At 39.2% G+C, this 27,791-nt stretch overlaps 1 protein-coding gene across 1 annotated transcript; it reads left to right on the top strand.

Annotated features, from left to right (window-relative positions):
• Positions 1 to 34: 34 nt before the first annotated feature.
• Positions 35 to 27,302, top strand: CPSF2 (cleavage and polyadenylation specific factor 2). The gene is made up of 15 exons (XM_047080197.1): positions 35 to 98; positions 4,058 to 4,237; positions 5,438 to 5,597; positions 5,677 to 5,782; positions 7,069 to 7,198; positions 8,912 to 9,027; positions 10,924 to 11,111; positions 11,785 to 12,075; positions 17,700 to 17,800; positions 19,248 to 19,448; positions 21,607 to 21,759; positions 23,168 to 23,393; positions 24,533 to 24,832; positions 26,217 to 26,351; positions 26,741 to 27,302. The coding sequence occupies exons 2-15, from the start codon at positions 4,089 to 4,091 to the stop codon at positions 26,831 to 26,833; spliced, it is 2,349 nt and encodes a 782-aa protein (XP_046936153.1). The 5' UTR covers positions 35 to 98; positions 4,058 to 4,088; the 3' UTR covers positions 26,834 to 27,302.
• Positions 27,303 to 27,791: the final 489 nt, after the last annotated feature.

Genomic DNA, 27,791 nt, shown 5'->3' with positions numbered 1-27,791 from the left:
TTATACCACATTTAGCAGACTCTCTTTATTTTTTAGATTTATGAAGAACTCTTCCCGTGAATTCATGGTGTTTCATCCTATATACGACTGAGATATCAGTAAGTGATGAATGTCTCTAGTAAAGATCTAGCTACAGTATAAGCAATTGTATTAAAAATACCTTTTCACCTGTTGAAACCTGGGTCTATCTGCAAAAAGCTTTCACATGAACTCATTCACTTCTGTCTGCAAGCTACTTTATTTCCACTTTGTAATCTAAATAAAGTGGAAGTGAAGGTGGATTTGAGTAGAAAAAGAGTTTCTCTTAGGCCACTAATATACTTGTGGTACAGGAAGCTTTTTGGCAGGGAGAACTTTTTTATTTCCTTCCCAAAATTGTATTTATAAATGTTTTTCATCAAATGGAGAATAAATGTCTTTGTACTTCTCATGCCTTACAAATAGGAATATGCTGAGTCCACATATTTTTAATTTTAACTTATTTGTTTCATCAGTTCTTTATGGAACAGCCACTATGTGTTTAAGACATGTGCTAATAATATATAGTAAGGACACAAAAAAGGATCGAGTCTCAAAGAGCTCTCCCAAGCAAGGGGAAATGCATAAGAATAGATAACTGTTGATGGTGTAGCCAGTTCACTAAGCTCATTTAACACTAGCCATACTTCATTCATTTAAGCTTTTGTTGACCCCCCTCCCCCCCACTATGTGTTAGGCACTGTGGACACATTGGAGGATAACTGTGACCAGAACTGACAAGGTCTGTTTTTTCATGGAATTCATAGTCTAGTGCGGGGATGAGGAGGAAAGACAGGGATGGGCAAAGCAAGTAAATAAGTAACTAGCAGGCATAGAGAGCAGTAAGCATTTTGAGGGAAGTAGAGTGATATCACAGGGTATAACTGAGTTGGGGAAGGACTTTAGGGTTGTTAAAAAACCATCTCAGAATAAATTTGAGACCGGGAAAACGTACAAACTAGTTAGAGGTCTTAGTGACAGTGGAGACAGAAGGGAAGTTTGAGAAATAGAATGGAGGTAAAAATGCAGCACTTAGTGATAGATCGGATGTGGGATACAAAGTAAAGGAAGGACTCAAGGATGAGGCCATCAGAGATCAGGTGATGTTTATGGCTGTGGAACTGGTGAGATTACCTGGAAAAAAAAAAGTCCTGCTGAAGCACACTGCCACATTTGAGGTGGAAGAAAATAAATAGCAAAGGAGATTGGGGAGTGGCCAGTTACATACAAGGAAAACTAGGATGGAGGTGACACAGAAGCAGAGGGAGGAGAGCATTTCAGGGAGGCTGGAGCACTTATTTTCATCGAATGCTGCTACAGTTTCTGTCAGTGGAAGCCCGAGAAATGCCATTGGCTTAAATTGCGTAGAGGTTTGCCAGTGACCTTGATGAACACACTAGTAGTGGGCTGGTAGACAAAGATGCCAGGTTTGGTAGTCTGAATGGGAGGCAAGAAAGTGGAGACACATGTGGACAAATCCTCTGAGAACTTTTGCGATGAAAGGGGAACATAGAAATGATGGACTACTTGCGGGGATAGTAGGATTAAGAGAGGGCTGTTTTAAATCAGGAAATTCTAGAGGATCTGTGTGTGCTAATAGGAGTGGCACATCAGTGATACATGGTTTGATGTGGGGGAAAAGAGGGAATGGCTGAAGAAGTTCGGTCCTAGAAGGTAAACGAGAATGGCAGCCAGACTACTCATAGGGAGCAGGGCTATTGAGTTCATGTAATGGGAGACACAACAGTGTACGTGCAGATACATTAATAGATTTGGTATTGGAAAATGAATTCTTGTCTGATGACTTCTATTTTCTAATTGAAGAATGAAGTGGGATTATGAACTGATAGTAGGGCGGAGGGGGCAGTGCATGATGCTTGAGCAGAGAAGGGGCGATGTCAAATAACAGTCTCAGAGGTGGTCAGCCAGCTAAGAAAACTCAGGTTGGTGGGTAGTGCTTAGTGCCTCCTTGGGACCTTTGACCATGAAATGAAAGAGCAGGTAGCACAGTTGTGGGATTGACCCCCATCCCCTCCCCTCCCCCCCCGGCAACATATAGTTCCTGGAATAGGCAGAGCAAATGATTGGAGTCAGTCGGGGTTTTGCCAGGTTGGTACCAAGAAGGACTAGAGCAGTGAGATACGTGATGGTATTTGCAAGATACTCATGATGGGTCGTGGATTGATGGTAAGGATGTGAATGGAGACTGGAGGGGGTGAAACCATGGTTGGTGGATGATGAGGGATTCGGTGAGGCCGAAGGATTTCTGCAGTGGGATTGCTGAGTGAGCGAAGCAGTAGTGAGAGAGGGAGATGCTGGAAGGTCAGATTTTGGAAATGGTGCAACTCATGGGTGAAGAGGTCTAGGGCATACCTTTAGTGGTGGGTGGCTGACGTGAAACAGGGTTATGGGAGTGGAGAAAGGTAGGCACCAGAGTCAGTAGTGAAGTTACTAAGAAGACCGAGTCAGGAATGAAAGTCGTCCGTGAATGAGGTCAGGTTAACGGATGTCAGCAGCAAGGAGGAGAGAGGGAAGGCTTATAGCCCGCTGGGAGGCGTGAGGCTCCGTGGGACTGGAGTATTTGAAGGAGGAAGGAGGAAACCTGGTTTGAGCTGCAGCGAGGAGCAAGGAACGCATATTTCCTGCTTTCAAGGCACAGGGGGTGCAAGAAGAAGAAGAAAACCCTGTGAGGAGGTGGCAGGAGAACCAGTTTCTGTGAAGATTACCAGGTGAAGAGGACCTTCAGAGAAGAGGTGCGGTTACAGATGAGTGTGAGCGGCATCGTCCCAGAGAACATACTGGAAGGACCTGGGAGGGATAGAAAGTAGGGGATTGGATCTGACAGGCAGATGTGCACGTCAGTGATCATGGATAACCCAGGAGTCTTGGATCTTTGGCTGAGACTGAGGAGAGGAAAGATGACATGAGGTGGGATTAGCCTCCTGACAGCCTGTCATGAAAGGTGACAGTCAGTTTACCTTAGTGTGTTGATAGGACCTTGGGCAGCTGGTAAGAGGCCATCAGGTATGCGTGACCTCTCCTAACTTGCACAGTTGGCCAGGGAAGACTAATGTAGTGTGAGGAGCTAAGATCTGAAATGTTGCTGTGGAGCTGTACTCTGCTAAGCAATCAGTGTTTCTGTCACATGTGTTTAATAGCACGCAGTTCTAGGTCTGAAATCCCAATAGATGTGTTCATGTTACACCTTGAAATTCATACGGTAGGCATCTCGACGTAAATTCCATTGAATATATGTTGAGCACTTACTGTGTGTCAGGTTCTCTCAGGAATTACAAGCTTAAGATTCTACATCTGTCTTTTGTAGTTGCTTACTCTCCAGTGCAAGTGTTCTTAACATTAAACTCCCTAAAAAGTACGTGGATTTCTTTGAGTATGTGTGCCTTGTTTGTTTGTTCCTTGACGACTGAGGGGAGAAGAAAGAGTGCAAAACTTTTATCAGATCCTCAAGCATGTTTATTTAAGGACCACTGGTCTAATAGGAGAGAAAGACATGGAAACTAATTGTAATGCAGTGAAATCATTGCCATCACAGAGCAAAATAAAGGAAGCACAAAGTCACCTTGGAGGATGAGTTCGTTAATTCATTATACATTCATTTATTGGGGAACTTGGTGTTCTCTAGTCTGTGTAATTCACACATTATTTGAAATCTTTCAACATCGTTTTTATGTGAATTATTAATACTCATGTTTATAGACTGGCATACATAAGTGAGGAGAGGTTAATTAATTGCTTAGACCCACATAGTAGTAGCTTCAGATCTGAAACTGGTTCTAAAGTTCACTGCTTTTCATTAAGCCACACTGAGGAGCTGCTGAAGGACTCGTTGTCAACAAGAGTGTGTAACGTCATGTTTGTGCTTTCAAATTTAGCAGTGATGGGAGTAGGTCTTTAATGTGTTTGCTTTCTCTCTTTATGGAATTTTTAATCACTTAGAAACTTGATACAATGTTAATTTGTCTATTACGTGTGTTAGACTATGATGTGTGTTTAATTATGTTTTTATTTCTTTTAAAAGAACTTTTTGGATTGTTGTTTTTGGACCAAAAATGACATCTATTATCAAATTGACTACCCTCTCGGGGGTTCAGGAAGAGTCTGCTCTTTGCTATCTTCTGCAAGTTGACGAGTTTAGGTTTCTCCTGGACTGTGGCTGGGATGAGCACTTTTCTATGGATATTATAGACTCCCTGAGGAAGTAAGTTACTTCTCCTATTTTTAGACTTCAGTTAAATCAACTTCTCTTTTCTACACCATGATACCATTTTGATGTGACCCAGTGTATGTTCTCTTTGCTCTGATTTAGAGTAAAAGACCTGATTTTGCATGCCAAAGAGCCAAAAAGCGACTGTTTTCATTTTTAAAGTTTTGATTGTATTATGAGCTATGTTTATTGAGATTCAGTAAAATGTTAATTGTTACTTGGCTAATGGGTCCCAGTAGAGATCTTTGCACCCTAATTTTAGAGAAGATTAGGTTTAGAAGAATTTGAAGAGGAAAAAACCTTCCCTGTGGAAGGTCTGCCGTCAGATCACATTTGCTTACTTTCTATGTGTTTTGAGGCTCTACACTGAGAATTGGTGCCCAGAGTACTGACCATGTGGTATAAAACAATACTGATCCATCAAACAAAAATTCAGTTATGTTTTCAGTTATATTAATTATGGAAGGAAAGGGGACTGAAATATTTGGAAACTAGAACTTGTAGCAAAACATTTTTTTTTCCTAATTTTCTCTGTCAGTGAGAGTGTGTGCCTTATTGATTAATTGAAGTTTCACTGTAGAGGATGTGCTATCAGGCACCATGCTAAAAAGCAGAGGCAAAAATCCATAATAAACGTGTGGCCATTTCTAAATGAACAATTTCTGAAATTTCAAGTTGAGTTCTTCAACCTAAATTAATGGCATATAAGATAACCAATCAAAATCAGCTTCTGTGTGGTGTGTCTGTTCTCTTTTTCCTTTTTTAATTTTTTAAATGTTTATTTATTATTTTTTGAGAGACACAGAAACAGAGTGTGAACGGGGGAGGGAGAGAGGGAGACACACAATCCCAAGCAGGCTCCAGGCTCTGAGCTGTCAGCACAGAGCCCGATGCAGGGCTCGAACTCAGGAACCGTGAGATCATGACCTGAGCTGAAGTTGGACACTTAACCGACTGAGCCGCCCAGGTGCCCCTCTTTTTCCTTTTTTTGAAAAAGATGTGTATAGACATCACCTGTTTCTGTGCAATATATTCCATACTTGTGATATCTACGCAACATGGGGGTAGTAATAACTGAAATTGATTGGTGTCGTAACTTTAGCTCTTAGTTTTCCTCTTTGACCCCAGCATAGTCTTTACTCTTCAAAACAAGTCTGGAGAAATGGAGAGAGCGTTTTGATCCTGTTCTTGTAGGCATGTTCACCAGATTGATGCAGTGCTGTTGTCCCATCCTGATCCTCTCCATCTTGGTGCCCTCCCGTCTGCTGTCGGGAAGCTGGGGCTGAATTGTGCGATCTATGCGACCATTCCTGTTTATAAAATGGGACAGATGTTCATGTATGATCTTTACCAGGTAAGTGAAGCGGTCAGAAAAAGCTTTTTATACTCCTGCAGTGATCATTTTTAACCTTTTATTTGTGTTTTTCTTTTAGTCTCGACACAACACAGAGGACTTTACGCTCTTTACATTAGACGATGTGGATGCAGCCTTTGATAAAATACAGCAGTTAAAATTCTCTCAGATTGTGAATTTGAAAGGTAAAAGAATGTCTGCAGTAGTAATTGGACTAACAGGGTTGAAGCTGCTGACAAGTCCAGGGAGAATTTGTAGTAAATATCCTAGGGCCTGTGGTCTGAAAAAGCAAAGATTAGCGTCTGATTAGTTCTGATATGGCGCTGAACTTCTCCCAAGTCCTTTGGATTTTAAAATAGTCCAGGCTAAATAGCAACAAAACGTTAATAGCTCAAGCCTTTTCACATGCAGCCGGGGAAAACTTAGTGTTTCCTGTGTATGGTGCACAAAGGTGATGTGGCCGCATCCTCCTCCTAGGACTTCACAGTGGGGTTGAGGGGCTAAAGCCGCTCTGGTGACTGGAGGTGGTGTTCAGGCCTGAAGGAGATGCAGTGCCTTGGCGGCATAGTAGCAGATAACTGAATTCTAGAATCGGATATTAAGAAGTTTATTATGTAATTAGGTCAGGAAGTCCTCTCTTAAGTACACATTTCTCCTCTGTGGAGAGATAGGTATTAAAGATTGTCATAAATATGAAGCCTGGCAATGAAATTGAAAAAATGGCATAACAGTGGACTCTGGTGATTTAGTCAAGAAATAACAATGGTCACAACAGTTTTGCTTGTGCTTAATTTTTCTGTAGGATAGATTTTTTACCATAATGAGATTTGAATGGTTACTCTGTGAGTTTAGAGGTTAGCAGAAGGAGAAACATTTGATGATTGTGTGTACAGTGTAAATATTCAAATGTATTTGGAATGCCTGGATGACTTACTTGGTTAAGTGTCTGAATCTTGATTTCGGCTCGGGTCATGATCTCACAGTTCGTGAGATCGAGCCCCTCATTGGGTTCTGCACTGACAGTGCAGAGCCTGTGTGGGAGTCTGTTTCTCTCTCTGTCTCTCTTTCCACCCTCCCTCTCCCCCCACCTCCTCTGCCTCTTCCTCACTCTTAACTTGCTCTCTCTCTCTCAAAATAAATAAGTAAAAACAAAAAATATTCAAATGTATTCATTCATACTAAGTAATTAATAGTGTATTGGCTTTTAAACTTGACTTCTATATACTACTTTTTATAAGCACCAATAGGTCTGCAAGAATTCATAACAATATGACGAGAGCGTTTGTCTATAGTGAAGGAGTGGAGTAGCTGGGGGACAGGAGAGCGAGACTTGCATTTTCATTGTATGCCTTGTTACTTTGGAATGTTGTATCACTGTATATATTAGCTATTAAAAATAGTTTACAAGTAAATAAGCTTTCTTTAGGATTGTAAAAGAAATCTGAGTATTGTCATTATCTTTTTGACACAGGTAAAGGACATGGCTTGTCTATCACACCTCTGCCAGCTGGTCATATGATAGGTGGAACAATATGGAAAATAGTCAAAGATGGAGAAGAAGAAATTGTCTATGCAGTTGACTTTAACCACAAGAGGGAGATGTAGGTATATCAAGACAAAAGCTAACGGAGATGCAGTTGGTGGTGTTTCATTCTTTGGGGGGAAACTTAAAAAGTTATTATTTTTTTTAACCAGAAATCTAGAACTATTTAAAAGCCTCAAGTAGTGAACGTTTTCAAACTTAATTATTTTCACTGTAAGGGAAAACTTTGATATAAGAGATAAAATATATTTTACAAATTTACACGTAAGTATCCACTCTATAAAACAGGTATCTCCCTGGAGATGTTGGAAAGGAGATTAATTTTTGTACATAAAATTATGTCTTATATGCTACTTCACCTGCTATTTAAAGGAACTTTGTGGATGGGTGTTTTTTTTTTAATAAAGTTAGTAATTCTCATATAACTACATTTGAAGTCAGACTCCCTTAAAAAAAAAAAAATGAAGTCAGACTCCCTTTAAAAGGGAACATAGTAGTTGTAAGTTTAAATATTTCATTTTGTATTCACAACATTACAATAAAATTGTTTTGTAGAGGCTTCTTTTGTAATTTCTGTACATTAAGTTTGTAGTTATTTTGTATTAGATTACAAAAGCCTCAAGATCTTCTGGATCTTCTATTTAGACATATATAAGTAATGAATTTTAGGCTTTTGTAGTCACAGATTAATGAGTAAAGGATGGATTTTTGAGTAATGGTATTCAGACATTTTGGGGGAAAGTTTGTGTCTTTTTTTTTTTTTTTTTTTACTGCTTATCAAATATATTTTAGATGGATTAAAATTAAATAGAAAATGAAACAATATTCATGAGTCTAATCTCTGATTTGGAAAAGCGTTTGTAAGTGTAAATTTACCAGACCAGGTTACAACAGAAAACTTTGATAGATTTGGTTATATACAGATTCAAAATGTCTGAAATAATTAAGACCAATAAAATAGAGAAAATATTTGCAGCAAGTTGGCTAAAGACATTTATATGTAGAAGACCAGATATTAACCAATCAAAAAGATGCCGGTGACAAAATGGACAAAAGTTATAATGTAAAATTAAAATGATAATTCTTTTTAAAATTACATACCATTAAAATGACTCTTAAATGGTAATATTCTTCCAGGAAATATTGTGTGAGTTGCTCATTCTTTCTGGTTGAACTTTTCTGGAAAAGGGAGAGCTTTCTAGAAAAGGTTAAATCTTTCTGCAAGCCAGTTAGCAAAATTGTATATTGTAGTAAATACATCTCTAGGAATGTGTCCTAAAGAAACCATCAGAAATGCAATTGAAACTTTTTGCCAAAATGTTCTTTGAGATTATTTATAATGACAACAAAAGTAACCTAAATAATAAAGGGAAGTGATCAAATAAAACACACAGTAGGAAGTTCTTACAGTTGTTAGAAAAATAGATTTAGAAACCAACGTCATGGGAGAAAACCAGGGTATAGAACTGAACATATAGACACTTTTAAAAAATACGTTCACACGTATATGCATAGAAAACTGTGTTTATATGCTTAGAAGGATATATGCCAGAATAACATATCGATTTCTCTGAGTGGTGGTACGCTGGAAGATCTTAATTTTCCTTTTTTAAAAATTTTTTTTAATATATTAGATTTCTTATCAATGAGCATGTGTACTTTTATAGTTAGAGGAAAATCTTATAAAAGAAAGTTGCTTTTTTTTAGGTGAGATAAGCTACTGTTTATTTGAGGTGATATAAAATATTTCTCTTCTTCAACTTTGTTATAGCCATTTAAATGGATGTTCCCTGGAAATGCTAAGCAGACCCTCCCTGCTTATCACAGATTCATTTAATGCTACGTATGTGCAGCCTCGGAGGAAACAGAGAGACGAACAGCTTCTGAGTATGTATTACCTAATGTCCTCTGTGGAAGTGCATGGTAGTGTGAAATACTGTTTTTTCTATTTTGTTTAACACTTTTCTTGTCATATGAGCTTGGTTAACTCTAGTATTTTTGGAAAAATATTATGTGATCTTATCATTATTTTGTACAAAAAGATGCTTTAGTTCCTTTGAATTTAGCTTTTGTGAGATAGGTATAAAGATTGACCTCTCCCTGCCCTTCAGCACATAGCTAGCTCTATTTGGCACTCACTGGTATGTGTCTGGGGAATGCCAGAATGTATAAAGAGCTCACAGAAATCATTTAGAAAAACATTTACACTCTAAAAAAATGAACCAAGGAGATACACGAGGGTGGAAATAGTCCACTGATTTTGGTGTTGGGTGTCTTACATTCTAGTAGTCTTGGTTCTAAAGAGGAGCCTCCGGACCATCCCTGGTTGCTTCTGATTTGGCTCTAGCTGCTTTGCCTTTTATTCTTTTTTTTATAAGCTGCATGAGATTTCAACAAGAAAAATGGATTCTGCTTTTACACGTTTGAAACCACTGTTTTCATCTCTCTATTTAAAATTTTTTTTTTTTTCAACGTTTATTTATTTTTGGGACAGAGAGAGACAGAGCATGAACGGGGGAGGGGCAGAGAGAGAGGGAGACACAGAATCGGAAACAGGCTCCAGGCTCTGAGCCATCAGCCCAGAGCCCGACGCGGGGCTCGAACTCCCGGACCGCGAGATCGTGACCTGGCTGAAGTCGGACGCTTAACCAACTGCACCACTCAGGCGCCCCTCATCTCTCTATTTAAAAAGCATAACTTGTGGGGGCACCTGGGTGGCTCAGTCGATTGGGCATCTGACTCTTGACCTCTGCTCAGGTCTTGATCTCAGGGTTGTGAGTTCAGGCTCCATGTTGGGCTCCATGCCCTACTTAAAAACATAATCTGTGTCCTATGTTTTAGTCACCTATTCAATTCTTATGTCTTTTTGTTTGTTTTTGCTAGAGTTTGTTTTTACCAAATATCTCAAAGTGGATTTCCATGCTCTAGATTAAAGTCTAAACATAAAGTATAAATGTGTGCATGTGTGTGTATACATTTGGGAATCATTTATAACAAAGTTATAAATAATTGACCCTGGTGTAGTGTACGAATGTCATTTTCTTTCTTTTTAAAAAAATTTTTTTAAGTTTATTTATTTTGAGAGAGAGAGAGAGAGCACACAAGCAGGGGAGAGGCAGAGAGAGAGAATCCCAAGCAGGATCTGTACCACCAGTGCAGAGCCTGACATGGGGCTCGAACACACGAACCGTGAGATCATGACCTGAGGCAAAGTCTGACTCTTTTTCTTTTTAAATTTTTTTTTTTTAAACGTTTATTTAGTTTTGAGACAGAGACAGAGCATGAATGGGGGGAGGGTCAGAGAGAGAGGGAGACACAGAATTTGAAACAGGTTCCAGGCTCTGAGCTGTCAGCACAGAGCCCGATGCAGGGCTCGAACTCACGGACCGCAAGATCATGACCTAAGTCGTATGCTTAACCAACTGAGCCACCCATGCGCCCCCAAAGTCTGACTGTTAACTGACCGAGCCACTCAGGCACCCCTTGAATGTCATTGTTCATGTGTACTCTTGGTGGAGAGGGTTGGGGACCACTGATTTACAGTTTTTTCAGTGAAAAAAAGTAGAGTTAATGGCAATGTCCTTCACTCCTATGAGGATACATTCACAGGATGTACAAAAAAGTAGTTGTAATAACGTGAATGGAATTTTAATTTTGCACTTGGCCTGAGTGCTCATTTATCACTTATAGTCTTTATACTAAAAACGTGGAGATGAAGTCATCTTCAATTTTGTAGCAAGGTATTGTTATGCTTGATACAGAATGTATATTCTTGTTTTCTAGCAAATGTCCTGGAAACGCTTCGAGGTGATGGAAATGTGTTAATAGCAGTGGACACTGCAGGCAGAGTTTTGGAACTTGCTCAACTCCTTGATCAGATCTGGAGAACTAAAGATGCAGGGCTAGGTGTCTACTCACTGGCACTCCTGAATAATGTCAGCTACAATGTGGTGGAGTTTTCTAAGTCCCAGGTTTGTTTCCATATTGTCCTTCGTAATAAAGAAGGTTGCTACAGAAATTGGGCTTATGGAAAGCAATGTTTTAGTTGTCCTTTAGATTTTATTTTTCTGTGAAAGAGGTTGATGATGATGGTGGTGATAATGGTACTAAAAGCTAAAAAAGAACCACTTGTACTGTGTGTTCATGTGGAATATTTCATGTAATCCTCATGTACCCTGTGAAGTAGCTTCTGTTTTTGTCCCCATCTTACAGATTGGGTAAGTTGTTTCTCCTCTAATGCGTGGTATCACATTCTGCGAAATGGGGACACATACCTCCTAGGATATAAATGGTAGAATCCATTTTTCCCTTCTTTCTGAATGAACTCTTTCCCTTGAACTAGAAATTTTGGGTAAGAGATTTATTTAGAACTTGTACTCTGCTTTCTCAGTAAGATTTAAGGTGACGTGTAACTGAGATATAATGCAGAATTGGATTTTTAGGGATGAACTGTGGGGGTGGGAGGATGTCGTCGTGGGGGACAGAGCAGAAAATAAGCTGCTCATCAAAATGGTTCAAGTTTAAGCAACCACTGGTGGGAAAGACTTAAAAAAAGGCAGAACGTGAACTCTTCGGCTTTGTAGAAGACACTGAAGTTACAGTCTAGTATTCTCTACTTCTTGTCATCCTTTCCCCCCATACCAGGTAGAATGGATGAGTGACAAATTGATGAGATGTTTTGAAGACAAAAGAAATAATCCATTTCAGTTCCGCCACCTCTCTCTGTGCCACGGTCTTTCTGACCTGGCCCGGGTACCGAGCCCTAAAGTGGTGCTTGCCAGCCAGCCCGACCTGGAATGTGGATTTTCAAGGGATCTCTTTATTCAGTGGTGTCAGGACCCTAAAAACTCAATCATTCTAACCTACAGAACTACTCCTGGGACTTTAGCACGTTTCCTAATTGATAATCCTTCCGAAAAAATTACAGAAATAGAGGTAAGCGCTTGTATGTGAACTTTTGTCGTAAAACCATTTGGGGGACACGTTATGCACGATGCTTATAAAAATCAGTGACCAGAAATTTAGCTTGAAGTTGTTTCCAGATTTTTATGAGTTGAGAGCCTTTCCCAGCACAAATTTCAGAGCTCCTTAATTGGAAATTGTCATTCTTTAACCCTTCCGTGGTATCCTCTGGAACCGTGCCCAGAAGGTAGCACATACGCTGTGTTTTTAATCCCTCTGTGAAAAAAGTTCCGTCTGCATCCTTTCCCTAATTGAAATTGAAATCTGGCTGTTTCCTAACATGCTCCTTTGCCTGTGGGCCTCCCAAGTAGATACTCTTTGTTTCTCTTTCACGCCTTATGCGCTTTGGGTGGGGTAGGTGTCCTTTTTCCGTATGGCAGCTTTCAAGCCATTTCTCTTCCCTCTGGGTTATGCCATCAGACTTGACAGTATACTGACCCCTTCTGATATTTCCTGATCTCTTGGTCATTCTCTGTTACTCATTGGTGGCTTTAACCTGGGCCACAGTCTTCCTGTCCACTCACTCAAGACTGCCTTCTTGATGACTCTAGCTTCCGTATGTGTGATCTGTCCAAGTCCTTGGCCCTCTCAGTTCCTTGACACCTCGTTTCTTAATGATCTTTTCCTCCAGTCCACCTTAGCCATCCCTTCCCACAACCATGCTGTCTACTCTTGTGATCATACCCTTTACCTTGTTACGGGTTATCTTTAAAGATCTCTACCTCAAGCATCCCACTCTGATCTTACATCTGACTTGCTCTAATACTCCATGCCAGCAATTTTTTGGTCCCATTGGGACTTTCAGTTTGTGAACCTTGCCACTTTGACTATCCATTGCTCCTGCTTCTAGTTAATGGTCCATTGTTACTTTATAAACACCTTTAACTCTGTTAGCCTCCTGTTTATTGTAACCACCTGGCAAAGCTGTGACTCTGGTTAAACCATTTGCTTGGCCATGCCTCTACCCAGGCAACCTTATGTTTGTTACTAGTGTTAATGCACCACTGGGTGGATAGGTTTCCCTTCGCATTCATGACCTCACATCTCAGATCAACACTTAACCAGCAGCCCAACATGTTGTAGGATATTTCTTGTCCTACTCCAGTAAGATAGCTTCGCACCTTCTTTCTCCCCAAATATCCCACAGCCCATCTCAGCTCTCACTCATAGCACAGGAACTTGTTTCAAACTTAGCTAAGAAGTAGAAGCAGACAAGAGTCCCTTATCTTCTCCCCACTAAATAGCCTAACTTGTTTCTGTATCTGCACTTGCTGCTTTATCTCCTGTTATGGGAGCAAGACAATTGGCCGAATGACCAAAGGCTATTTTGCTTAATAACCAACTCATCAAATCTATCAGTTCTCCAAAACTAGTATCATTAGCTATAAAGTTTATAGCAGTTGATACTGAATGGGTTGATAACTGCCAAAGCTGTGCAGTGTTTTAGATGACACTTTATTTTTCCTTCCTAGTAACCATTTTAAGGAATGTTTAGTTTGATAAAAGCTGAGTGATAAGGGTACCTTAGTCTTTAACTCTACTTAAGAAAGTACAAAAATAGTAACAAAAATCTCATATACATTCACTATCAATATGGAATCGGTGAGGAAGGAGTCAGAACAAGCAAATCAAAGTACACACTGTCCTTTGGGTTATTTAATAGCTTAGAAACACAAAGGTTTTTAAAAAAAAGTTTAAAAGGGCTCAGAAATACTTGAAATAGTTTCTTCAGATAAGAAATACTGAATCTGAAAATAATAATTACTAGAAATTCAGTTAAGGCTGATATGCCATTTGAGGAATTAATAAAAATATTAAAAGCGGTTTGAGTTTGGAAAACGTAGAAGGGGACATTTGGAGCTGTAACGTGAAATGTTAGGTTTTTGACTTTTTTTTTTTTTTTTTTAATTTTTTTTTGGTTTTTGACTTTTTAGTAAGTGGTACTACTGCTCAGGCTTCTTTCCTTTCTCCCCTCGTAGGACTATTTCTTCTCTCTCTGTTTCCTGTTAGTTTTCCCCTCTACTTGGTCATATCCGAAATACTTACTGTTCTTCCTGCCCCCAGTCCCACACTCACTCTTTTCTGAGTCTTCCCCATCTCAGCATAATAGCAGCACTTTCCACATATTGACTCTTGCCAGAAAAGTACAGATTTTTTAAATGTCCATTGGTGTACAACATAATGTTAAGGGTGTGCGTGTTCTCTCGCCTGTACCCAGACCAAGAAATATCACCAGTACCCTAGACATTCCCTTCCTGATCCTTCCTGTCCCCTCCCCAGGGTAACCACTATCTTGACTTCTGATGCATAGATGGGTATATTATAAACATTCAGATGTTTTTGAATAATTTAATTCATTTTAGTAACTTCATAATAATGCAGGCGTATATATGTACTGTGATTATTGAATCCAGCGGTTCTCAAAAGTATGGTGTGAGTACTCCTGGGAGGGGGGCCTGAGATCCTTTCAGGGAGTCCCCAAGGTCAAAGCCACTTCTCATAGTAATGGTAAGATGCTATTTGCCTTTTCACTGTGCCTACATTTAATGTTGCCGAGTGAAAATGGTGGCGGGAAAGGTGCTGGTACCATAGCATAAACTCAGGCAGTGGCGCCAGATGGCAGCAGTCACCGCATTTCGCATTGCCACACGCCCAAAGTTCCAAAGATGAGTCCGTTTCACTTAAGAATGGCCTTGATGAGGGGCGCCTGGGTGGCTCAGTCGGTTAAGCGGCCAACTTCAGCTCAGGTCATGATCTCGTGGTCTGTGAGTTCGAGCCCCGTGTCGGGCTCTGTGCTGACAGCTCAGAGCCTGGAACCTGTTTCAGATTCTGTGTCTCCCTCTCTCTGACCCTACCCCATTCATGCTCTGTCACTCTCTGTCTCAAAAATAAATAAATGTTAAAAAAAAAAAAAAAAAAAAAAAAGAATGGCCTCGATGAAGCAGTAAAAGTAATGAATTTTATTAAATCCTTTCAGTAAAAGGTTTTTAAAACTCGGGGTGGCAGGCTGGGAAGTGTGCATAAAGCAGGTATGCCGCACGCTGATACGTGATGTTTGTCTCGAAGAAAGCCAGTTGGGGAACTGAGTTGTGAGTTACACTGGCCGCTTTCTTCTTGGAACGCCATTTTTTCCTTGAAATAATGACATAGCTCTTCAGACTTGGGTATCCAGCAGAGATGAGCGAGGTGAGCTTGTCACTCTAAGGAAAATAATTGACAGCGTTTGTTGCCTAAATCCAATAAAATTCAAACTTTCAAGTGAAAATTAGAATTTTGGAAAGCTGTGCTCATTACCAGGAGATGGACAACGTAAACTTAGAAGGCTTTGCTGATGGGGTTGGTAGTGATATTTGCAAACGTGATGTTTAAAATATTGTCAAGGTTTATAAGATTCGTGTAACTTGGTGAACCTGTATTTTGCAAATAACCAAAGCTTGTAGGTGCAAAATAGCACACAAATAAAAGATCCATTCAAAGTGCAAGATAAATCAATCACTTTTAATATGTAACACTATAAAAAGTTATCGGTATCTTTCAGATTCCACATTACGCCTAATTTTTAAGAAACAACCAGCGTTTTGGGGTGTCTGGGTGGCTCAGTTGGTTAAGCATCTTACTTCAGCTCAGGTCATGATCTCGTGGTTTGTGAGTTCCAGCCCTGATTCAGGCTTTGTGCTGACAGCTCAGAGCCTGGAGCCTGCTCGGATTCTGTGTCTCCCTCTGTCTCTGCCCCTCCCCCATTCGTGCTCTGTCTTTTTCTCTCAAAAATAAACATTAAAAAAATTTTTTTGAAAGCCTTTTTTTTTTAAAAATGTTTATTTATTTTTGAGAGAGAGATAGAGGGTGCATGCACGAGTTGGGGAGGGACAGAGAGAGAGAGGGAGAGAGAGAATCCCAGGCAGGCTCCATGCTGTCAGTGCAGAGCCCAACATGGGGTTTGATCCCATGAACCAGGAGATTGTGACTTGAGCCAAAATCAAGAGGCGGATGCTAACCGACTGAGCCACCCAGATGCAGTGTTAGAGTTTTAACGTAACATCAAAGAATATTCATGGAAACACTATTTAAATATATTTCCCTTTTCCAACTATACATCTGTGTGAGGCTGCATTTTCTTCATATGCTTTAACCAAAACAACATATTGCAAGAGAATGAATTCAGCAGATGTCAGCATCCAGCTGTCTTATATTGGGCTACAAAATAGACTTGTAAAAATGTAAAATAATGCCATGCTTTTTACTAATTTTTTTGTGCGGCGGGGGGTGGGTGGGGGGGTCTTTGGAAAGTGTAATTATCTCTTGTAAAAATATGCTGTTAATGTGTAATGATTTTATTACTTTTTAGGGAAAAGATGAATTTTTAAAAATTTTCTCACTTTTAATTTCTGATTTGGTAGATGTTAATAAATGTAATCTACCAAAAACCAAAAAACAACAGCAAAATATCTTTGGGGTTCTCAGTAATTTTTAAGAGTCTGAGGCAAATCCTGAGATCAAAAAGTTTGAGAGACCTACGGATGTAATCATCCTATGCTGATGGATTTTAAAGTTGAGTCTGGTTTTTTACCATTCCAAACATTGCTGCAATGTGCTTTTTTTCTCACGCTTGTGATTGTTTCAGTAAGATAAATTCCTAGAAGTGTTATGTCAAATGACAAACACATTTTTATGTTTAGACATTGGCAGATTGCCTTCTAACATAGTTTATCTAACTTTTCCTGTAGTAGTCGGTGAAGGTGCCCTTTTCCCACATAGTAATTAGCACTAATAGATTTAAGGTCTAATAGGTTTAAAAATGGTAGTGTACATTTCTTAAAATTTTGCATTTTTCAGAAATCATTAGTGAAATTAGACATCTTTTCGTAGCTATTTTTCTTATTTTGTCAATTGTTTATATATGGATTTGTCCTTTTTTTGACATGTTGATCATCTTAACTGATTTGGAAGAGCTGTTAGGAAAAAGCTTCTGATAGTCATGTAGTGCTGCAAATAATTTTCTCAGTTCCTTATAATTTTATGAGATTTTAAATGTCAGTGAGGTTTTTTTTTTCCATGTTGCTGTATTTATTTTTTCCTTTATGGCTATTGGGTTTTATGTCTTGTGTAGGCCTATATCAAAATTATAAAATATTATCTATATTTTTTTTCCTGATTGGTGATTTAAAAAAAATTTTTTTTTTTTTACATTTATTTTTGAGAGACAGAGATAGAGCACAACTAAGGGGGGGCAGAGAGAGAAGGAGACACAGAATCCGAAGCAGGCTCCAGGCTCTGAGCTGTCAGCACAGAGCCCGACGCGGGGCTTGAATCCACAAACCGCGAGATCATGACCTGAGCTGAAGTCAGACACTCAACCGACTGAGCCACCCAGGCGTCCCCCCTGATTGGTGATTTTTAACTAGTTTAAATTAAACCCATCCTAGAAATGTAACAGCTCAATTTTAGTACTAATCTGAATAGGATCTGTCATCGCATGTAATGGAAACTTGAATGGTTTCAAATGTAAGATGATAAATTTACAGATATACTGTGTCTCACACCCCACTGCCTGAACCCCCTGATAACGGTATTTCCTTTTGTTTGCTATTTTTCTTTAGTTAAGGAAGCGTGTGAAGCTTGAAGGGAAAGAACTTGAAGAATACTTGGAAAAAGAGAAACTAAAGAAAGAAGCTGCGAAAAAACTTGAGCAGTCAAAAGAGTGAGTTGTTTTCAAACAGATTAAAAGCTTATGGTTAATTGTATATAACTTAAGAACTTATTTCTAAGATAAATTTTAATTGAAAATATTTAAATTTTATGTTGACTTTGTTACTTTTGTTACATCTTTAAATGGTGCTAGAATGCCGGGTGCTTTCAGTGCTAATATTTTGTTTTGTTTTTAAAAAAATCGAGGTACCAGGGTGGCTCTTGATTTCACCTCAGGTCATGATCTCATGGTTGTGAGTTGGAGCCCCGTGTCAGGCTCCACGCTGACCCTGCCAAGCCTGCTTGGGAGTCTCTCTCTTTCCCTCCCTCACCTCACCACCCCCCCCCCCACCCCCACCCCATGCTCGCACCCTCTCTCTCAAAAAAAAACACAGTTAAAAAAGAAAAAATCAGTTTTAGTTTTTAAAGAGCTTTTTTTTTTTTTTTTTTTTTTTTAATTTGAGAAAGAAAGCAAGCATGAGCAGGGGAGGGGCAGAGGAAGAGAGAGAATCTTAAGCAGTGCTCCACACTCAGCCTGGAGCCCAATTCAAGGCTCAGTCTCATAACCCTGGGATCATGACCTGCACCAAACTCAAGAGTCGGATACTCAACCAACTGAGCTACCCAGGTGCCCCTAAAGAGGTTTTTTAAATGACTTATATTGCTCACATATTTCTTTTCTTTTTAATTTTTTTTAATGTTTCTTTTATTTTTGAGAGAAAGAGAGCGTGAGGGGGAGAGGGACAGAGAGAGAGGGAGACACAGAATCAGAAGCAGGCTCCAGGCTCCGAGCCGTCAGCATAGAGCCCGACGCAGGGCCCGAACTCATGAACCATGAGATCATGATCTGAGCTGAAGTCAGATGCTCAACCGACTGAGCCACACAGGCGCCCCATGTTGCTCACATATTTCTAATTTCTTGTTCCTCCCTTGTATAGACATATTACCCCATGGTACATCTTTCCTTCTCCCTGATTTTTGTTTCATGGACTGCTGCATATCTGCAGGCAATAAGTTCCATCAGATTTTTCTGGGTTGTTTTTTTTTTTTTTTTTTTTGTCTGTCAAATTTCTTTTTATTTTATATTTATATTTGAATGATACTTTTACTGGGAATGTGAATTAGCAATTTACAGACTTCATTCCATTGTTTCTGGCAGGCAGTTTCAGACAATGCTGTCATTGTTCCCTTTGTTCCTCTGTATTGTGTGTGTGTGTTTTTCTCCGTTGATTATGATCTACCTTAGTGTGACTATGTTATTTAAAAAAATTTTTTTAATTGCATGTAGTTGATGCTTTCAGTGCTAGTATTAATGAGTATTTATTAACTGGCAGTTAATGTTTTACAAACTATCAATCCAATAATATTATCATTGAATTAATTGAATAATAATTTTCTAAACATTAATTCAAAATCTTTTGGGGACTTTATGACCTTTCTCTGTTCCACAATCCTCTTAGGGCAGACATAGATTCTAGTGATGAGAGTGACGTTGAGGAAGATATTGACCAGCCCTCAGCTCATAAAACCAAGCATGACCTGATGATGAAAGGTGAAGGTAGTCGTAAAGGAAGTTTCTTCAAACAGGCTAAAAAGTCTTATCCTATGTTTCCTGCCCCAGAAGAAAGAATTAAATGGGATGAATATGGAGAAATTATCAAGTACGTGAATAAGTTTTTTTTTTTCCTTCTAGATTAGACTGTTTGGTGTATAACTCTCTGTATCATTAGAACTCGATAAATTTGGCCTTTCTGGTCATATCATGTGCTTTGATAGTTTCTGTGTACTCCACAGAGGATTTGTATAGTTTGAAACATAAAAATAGAAAGGATGAGGAACATCTAGAGAATAAATATATATGTATTTTAAAGTTTGAGAGAGTGAAAGAGAGCATGCACACGTGAGCATGAGAGTGCATGCAAGTGGGGGAGGGACAGAGAGAGAGAGAGAATCCCGAGGGATCTCAGCACAGAGCCCGACAGGGCGCTTGAACTCATGAACTGTGAGATCATGACCTGAGCTGAAATCAAGAGTCAGGTGCTTAACCAACTGAGCTACCCAGTTGCCCCTAGAGAATTAATATTAAAGGCAAACTGTCAGGTTTATTACTTAGGTATGTGAAAGGTTCAAAAAGATGACCAAAATCCCTCCCCCGCCCCTTAAAAAGAAAGGGTAAGGGACATACATTGGAGAAAGACATAGGATAGGGAGAATTTTTGATAGATTGTGATGTGTGAAGTTTGGGAAATGGGTTACATCTCAAGCAGTTTTGTACACATTTTAGTTCCAAGAGGGATGTGAGATAGCATGGGTGGAATCATGGGAAGTCTACCAAATTTACAGCCACTACTGGAAGACAACTGAAATTACGTGTTCAAATCCAAGTTTGAAAACCCTGCTATCCTGTGTAAAGGTCCCTTATAGTTCCCATTGCTCTGCAGGCAAATGTCAAATGCCTTAGCATGACGCATGGTGTCTTTCATAATCTGGTTTCTCCCGACTTTTCTGTTATGTTTCTGTATATTTCTGTCATGCCATTGAGCATTCTCTGCTGTCGTGGTACCAGCCTTCTCCGTTTCCTTCTGCTCGGCTTCTCCACGTCGTGCTCCTGCACATGCTCCTCCCTCAGCTTTGTTCCATCTTCCCATCCCAGGTCTCCAGGCGGTTGAATCTGGCCTTATAAATTTCTGGAAGCCTTTCCTGTTTCTTCCTTGCCACCCCAGTACAGTCTAGGTCCCTCCCTGGTGCCTTCTTTGTACTTCCCGTAATGCTCTCTTAAGCATATAGTGGATTCTAGGTCATTCTTGGACTTACTTAGGAAAATTCCCCTGTCTACTTGGTCCTCTAAAATAGTGGAGAGGAAAACTAACAATCTAAATAACATTGGTGAGTTTGTTTACCATTCTACTTATTCTACTTAATTAGTGTCCAATATTCAGTTTTCAATTTCCTTATCTGAAAAGTGGGGGTAAGAATGAAATGGGATTGTGTTTTTAAGGCATTTAGCATAGAATCTGACTTGTGACTCATGACTCCTAGTGAGCGTGCTCTAAGTGGTTGCTACTACTATTGTTATTATGTGGATTATAGGTGGAGAAGTTGGACTCCAGGGTCTGAGAAGCTCCTATAATAGTCTAGGTGTTGGGTAACAGGGGCCTGGATTCTCAGGAGTGGGAGCAGATTTGGGGGGTGGGGCGTAGACAATTTCAGGGGGTTAGAGAGAACATTTTTAAGTTTGTTTTTAAATTTTAACATACAACTCTCTCTGATACTGGAAGTAAACATGGGAAGATAGATGCATTCGTGCTTTGTTGAAATAAAGGCAAAGGCTTTTGAGGGAGCTCATGATTTTGTATCTCAGTCTTCTTGGTAATGTGCTAGTGGGGAGTCATCTTTGGGCAGGGATAGAATAACTGGGGCTCTTAAGGAAATCAAAAGAGGCCTGAGATTTATAAGAAGTGGGACTTGGGAAGAGAAACCACAGAAACAGAAAAAGAATGATGGAAATAAATGCGAGGCCAGGTTGTAATAGTACTTTTGATAACCATGAAGCTCTCCTAATGGTCTATCTAGGACTCTTTACTAGCCCAACAGCACGCTCTGAAGAGCATTCCTCAGTGGTCAGGAAAAACACAATAGATGCAGTCATTTGGTAATTGATACTACAAAGTTGCATTAGCTTTGGATCAATTGTGTATTTAAAGCCAATGCAATTGAGATATGTGAGGAGCCTAAAACTTAATGCCATTTACTAAGTACATATATTATCTAATATTAGCTTGCTTGTTAGTGCTCTAATTAGAGACTTATATAATTTAGACCAGAGGATTTCTTAGTGCCAGAACTTCAAGCAACTGAAGAAGAGAAAAGCAAATTGGAATCTGGCTTGACAAATGGAGATGAACCCATGGATCAGGATCTATCTGATGTTCCCACTAAGTGTATTTCTACAACAGAGTCTATTGAAATAAAGTAAGTGCTTTTTGTCGCGTTTTGAAACTAGGTTACAAGATAAAATTTCAAGAACTTGAATTATATAATTTACGTTGTTTCAAATGTGAAATTTCTGAATATCCTCTAGTAAGTTGTTGCTTTTAAAATTTAATTTCTTTTTCCCTGCAAAGGTCTGTGAAGCATGGTGGCATTTTGTTTTCATTAATGGCATTTGAAAGCCAATGCAATTGAATTGGTATTGAGGTAGGGGTTTAACATTAAACTGTACATTTATATGAAGAAACATTCTGGACTTTTTAGTAAGTCTAGTAGCACATGTTTAATTTTTCTAAGTGTTTGTTTTGTAAAATATACTCCTTGACTTAAACATTTCTAGTGCCCTAATGTCTGAAAAATGTTATTGTAATCTGAAGTGGTTAATATACCTTTTTCCTTTTCTATTTGGTACAGCTAGTAACACCAGTAATTCATCATTTTGGATTTTTCTTTAAGTCTTTAGATAGCAAAGCAGCTTATTTGTCCAGTGATATTTAGCATATACTATGGGCTATGGTTGTTATCTAAATAATGCATATTAACAGTGTCACAAAATTCTCTGCAGAATGGCTGTATCAGTTTATACTTTCACTAGCAGAGCAGAAGGCTTCTTTCAACCCTGTTTCCTTACCAACATTGGGCATTATTGAACTCTTCAACATTTCCCAGCCCAATAGGTATAGAGTAATAACGTATCACTACTGTTTAAGTTTGTCTTACAGTGATTATTAGTTTGATTATCTTCTTCAAATGCTTGGGACCTTTTTTGTTTTCTTGTCTATGAAGTCCCATGTTTATGGCCTTCATGTCTTTTTCTCTAGGGGTTGTTGCCCTTACGTTACTGATGTGCAGGGGTTCGTTGTACATTTTGGATGTTACCCCTGCTTGGTTTCAGACAATGCAGATAGCCTCTCCCATTCTGTTATCTGTTTATATGAGTGGTCCAGGGTCTACCTTGTTTAAAAAAAAAATCTTTAATTTTGATGTAATGAAATAGTAAAATAAAATATTTTCATTATGGTGTTTGGAATTGTATATAATGAAGTCCCTCCCTGTCCCTGGTCATAAACATAATTCTTACATTTTATTCTATTGAATTTAAATCTTCACATTTTTCTTTTATGGCTTCAACTCACCTGCTGTTGTTTGTGGCATTAGGTCAGCAATCGGTTTTATTTTTCTTTATATAGTGAGCCACTTTTTCTAATAATACCTACTGAAAAATCCATAACCCTTCCCCCTCACATACATATTAACAGTGTAACATGTGTATTCCTCAAATCCTCATTTTATGTATTGTATACATTTCTTTCCTGATTATAAAAGCCATTAATAACTTGGTTTTAAAATTATCAGAAAAACAAGCTCGGATAATTCTGTCTAATTACAGAGCTAGGGTTACTTACATAGACTATGAAGGACGCTCTGATGGAGATTCCATTAAAAAGATCATTAATCAGATGAAACCACGACAGTTGATCATTGTCCACGGACCACCAGAGGCCAGTCAAGATCTTGCCGAGTGCTGCCGTGCATTTGGTGGGAAAGATATTAAGGTGTACATGCCAAAGCTACACGAAACAGTTGATGCCACTAGTGAAACTCACATCTACCAGGTAAGTGTGCTGGCACCCGAGCCATGTGAAATAAATACATTATTGTTGCAGATTAGGACAGGTACATTAGGAGTACAGGGGTGAGTGAGATAGACGTGGTCCCCTGTCTTAGGAGGTCTTCTAGTCTTTAAGGTGTTAGGGGCTTATAACAAGGAAAGAGCATTTATCACATTGTTATGCCTCTGATAGAGAAAGTACAGGATGGTAAAGAGGGAGACTCTGCCCCAGATTTGGAGGTTTAGAAAAGATTTTCCAGAGGAAGTGATAACTAAGCTGAATCCTAACATGTTTTGATGGGTTGTCAGGGTAATGTAGAGAAGGGAAAGAGAGAGAAAGGGTATTCCAGGCAGAGGGAACATTTGCAAAAGTATAGAGGTGACAGGAATGGGGAGTATTCAAGAATACAAAAGTTTTGTAAAAATTCACTTATGTCAAGGTTCTATTTGTACTTGAAAAAAATGGAAGCAGATACAGAAAAACAAAAACAAAAACAAAAAACGAGAATAGCACAGAGGAGAGATTAGCTTTTTTCTGGTAGCAGGAGTTGGTGTCAGTTAAAGCAGGGATGATGTCTAGATTTAGTTGGAAAAAATGGATTGGAATTCACCAGGCAGAAAAGTTATTCTGGACAAAACAAGAGGAAGCAGCAGTCCAAGAATATGGATGTGTGAGGTTCGTGGTAATGGAGGAAACAGAAGTAATTCAGTGTTCTTGAAGCAGCAGCAAGGGCTGATGGGTGAGACTTGTCAGTGGTTCTCAACCTTGGCCACACATGAGAACCATCTAGGGAGCTTTGGGGGTGTTAGGGGGACTCAGTGCTCTGGTTTTAGTCTCATCAGTTATGTTAGAATCACTGGAGGTGGGACCCTGACATTAACACGTATTTTAAGAAATTGCCATGTGGTCCTAGTGTGCAGTCAAGGGCCTAGTGTGTCTACTTTGGAAAGTAGACAGGGGTCTTAATGATCTCATGGGTCACTAGGTCCTTACCAGTCACGGTGAAGATCAGGTGAGTGAAAGATTTTTGAATCTTAACACACATTACCAGAGTCAGGAAATAATTATAACAAGTTATATTTTGTTGTTAATTTATATTCTGAGGATTTTATGTGTCTCCCTCCCCTTTGCATGATGTGTAGGTGAGATTGAAAGACTCACTTGTCAGCTCCCTTCAGTTTTGTAAGGCAAAAGATGCTGAATTAGCTTGGATAGATGGAGTCTTAGACATGAGAGTTTCCAAAGTGGACACAGGAGTTATCTTAGAAGAAGGAGAACTGAAGGATGATGGAGAAGACTCGGAAATGCAGGTGGACGCTCCTTCGGACTCCAGTGTTCTGGCACAACAGAAGGCCATGAAGAGCCTGTTTGGGGATGATGAAAAAGAAACGGGTGAAGAAAGTGAGATCATTCCGACTTTGGAGCCCTTACCCCCCCATGAGGTAACAAGCACGTCCCGCTTCGGCCTCGTCCTTCATTTGTCTCCCTTTGGATTGCGCTTTTATGTTTTTAACTCTTTACAATATGTGTCCAATGTAGGCTGATTTTGGAATTTTAAAAATAAGATGACTCAAGATATGGTTATGTGTTTGCATGCCTGAGCGTGTGTGTGTGTGTGTCCTAGACGGCAAGGGCTTGATAACAATTTAAAGGAAATGTTTAACAAATATTGTAAGATCCATGATTGCTTCGTGACTGATTTTTTTCAGTATTTAAATTTTGTTTTGTTTTTTTTTTAAACGTTTATTTTTTATTTTGAGAGAGAGGGAGAGAGAGAATCCCAAGCAGGCTCCACGCTCAGGGCAGAGCCAGACGTGGGGCTCGATACCATGACCGTGAGACCTCAACCTGAACCTGACGCTTCACCAGCTGGGCCACACAGGCGCCCCTCAGTATTTAAATTTTGGTTGTGAGGATTACATCACATACCTGCTTCCAGTCAGGAGAGCTGTAGTTTTCTAAGACGGTGGAACTCCTGTACTCCTATTTTCGTGTGGTGTCAATTCTGCTGAAATCTCTTTTGGGTTCGATGTAGTTAGAAATCTTTTATTAAGTGTGGCTATAATTTTAATCTAGTGTTTACGTGTTCTCAAGAGATAATCCAGTTAGCAGAGATCTCAGGTAATTAACTTACAGCGGTGTGAAAACTGTGTAGTAAGAGGCCCGTGTTCATGCAGGGGCCTCTTTAGCCTTTCTGTGCAATAAAGAATAGAACACAGCCTCTGTTGTTGGACTCCCTTCTAGTAATGCTCTTGAGATTGGGGCAAGAACTCGAATCTTTTTACTGTGCTAACGCTAGTGCTCATCAAGGCAGTTTCCAAGTAGCAGCGTTAGGTTGAACCGCTTGTTTTTCCGAGTCCAAAGCCCCTGGCATACACTGCATTCGCCTCAAGGGAGAAGGGAAGGTGAGACTGGGGTCAGGGGAGAACTCTCCTCTGCACTAAATGAAGGAGGAGGATCTGGCAAATGAATTTTTTGGTTCAGTTCTGCCTCCTGGCACTCTCCTTGACCCCCTCAGGCAAGTGGGTGAGTGACGAACATAACTTTACCAGATGTCTATCTGTTACTGTGAGGCATGACTAATAAAATCGATTGGGAAACATTCAGAAAATGTGAAGGGCTTTGTGATGTTAAGTAAAATAATGAGGGAAAATTCAGAATAACAACTTGGAATGGGACTTACAGCCTTGATACGATCTGTCAAAGGTCTTCAGGGAAAAATAGAAAATATCTTAGAGATCACGTGTTAAATCTCGCTTTATTCGGTACCACTGTGTGTCTGGTGTTTTATTTGAGGTTATTCTTTCCCCTTTAACCTTATCTAAGGTTCCTGGACACCAGTCAGTTTTTATGAACGAACCAAGACTGTCAGACTTCAAACAAGTTCTTTTACGGGAGGGGATTCAAGCTGAATTTGTAGGGGGCGTACTTGTTTGCAACAATCAAGTAGCAGTCCGCAGGGTAAGTGTGTTTTTAATAAGGGATGAATTGAAGAAACGCTGCCTTCTGATGTGTTGCCCTTTTGAATTCTGTAATTCTTGATTGGTAATTTCACAAACTGGAGATCCATAATTTATATTCATTATGAATGATGACCTTGAAGGCTTATAAAAGTGGCTCTCAAAGAAATGATACATAGTTTCATTGTAAATTTTTATTTGAATCCTCTGACATTTACATGTCTATGTAAAATTCATGACTTGAATGTTAGATCCATATTCTGTGAATCAGAGCAACCCATTTCCAGACCAAGCATCAAATAATCTAATTAATATATTTTGGTTATTATATCTGCATATTAATGAATAGGAAATGTACTAAAGGTTTTTTTTTTTTTTTTAACTTTTTAGACGGAAACTGGCCGCATTGGATTAGAAGGCTGCCTTTGTCAAGATTTTTATAGGATAAGAGACCTTTTATATGAACAGTATGCCATTGTGTAAAGAACGTGATGTCAAGAAGTGTCTGTTTGACCTTTCTAAGAGAAAAGGGTTCTTATTCTAAGCTTTTGCTTTTTTGTTTTGTAACATACAAAAAAGAAATGCCAGAAAAATTTAACATGCGTTAGATTTTTTAAAAATGTAAATAGAGTTCATTTTGCTAATGGTCAAATGAGCATTCTACCTTTTGACTTTCAGAATGATAGAGATTCTAACAAGTGTGCAGGCCGGAGAGTTGAAGATGATTGGTTTCCTCTATAGACCCCTTATTCTAGAAGGGCTTTTTACTTGAATAAAACAATGCAACTTAGCAAACCAGCTCATGGCCTTAGAGAAACATGTTTGCATGAGCTCTTGCAAACAGTTTCTTACATTTTCTGGAATGAAAAGTGAGAATTATTTAGAAAAGATGTGTGCTATATAAAAAAACTGATGAAACGGTTTTTTGAGGCCTATGTGTTTAAAAAACAAAGAGTGTACACTCAGACTTTTCTTTGGAATTCTGATATGCAGTTGGGGCATATCTCCTTATCCCTGCCTATATTTCCTGGGTATTCACTCTAGTCTGAGCTGGTACACATTTGGGTCAGGAATCAATTTTTATTTCTCCCATTTCCTGTTTTATCAAGATTTTGTTGTTCGGTATGAATTATAACAGCATCATTTGAATATATATAATGCAAAAGAAATCCTTGATGTATGCATTTAGATACATCTTAGCTCTCAGCTAGGTTACTTTATCGGAAACTGTTGAGTGCTCTGTTTTTAAGGAAACAAATGCTGAACCACCTATTTTTATAAGGTAATAGTATAATTTAATCAAAAGGTGTAAATGTTTTCATCTCTTAGGCTTGCTCCTTCCTAGGGTTGCTGAAGCAGTGGCTGGATTTTATAACCTTGCTACAAAAATAATACTGAAGTTGGATAAGGTCATCCTTTCTTGTGTTTTGTCTTTCTTCGG

The sequence above is a fragment of the Lynx rufus genome, unplaced genomic scaffold, assembly GCF_022079265.1.
Source record: "Lynx rufus isolate CCGP_SWC_20201006 ecotype Redwood Valley unplaced genomic scaffold, mLynRuf1.p SCAF_17, whole genome shotgun sequence".
NCBI lineage: Eukaryota > Metazoa > Chordata > Mammalia > Carnivora > Felidae > Lynx > Lynx rufus.
This window is presented reverse-complemented; position numbering and strand designations above follow the sequence as displayed.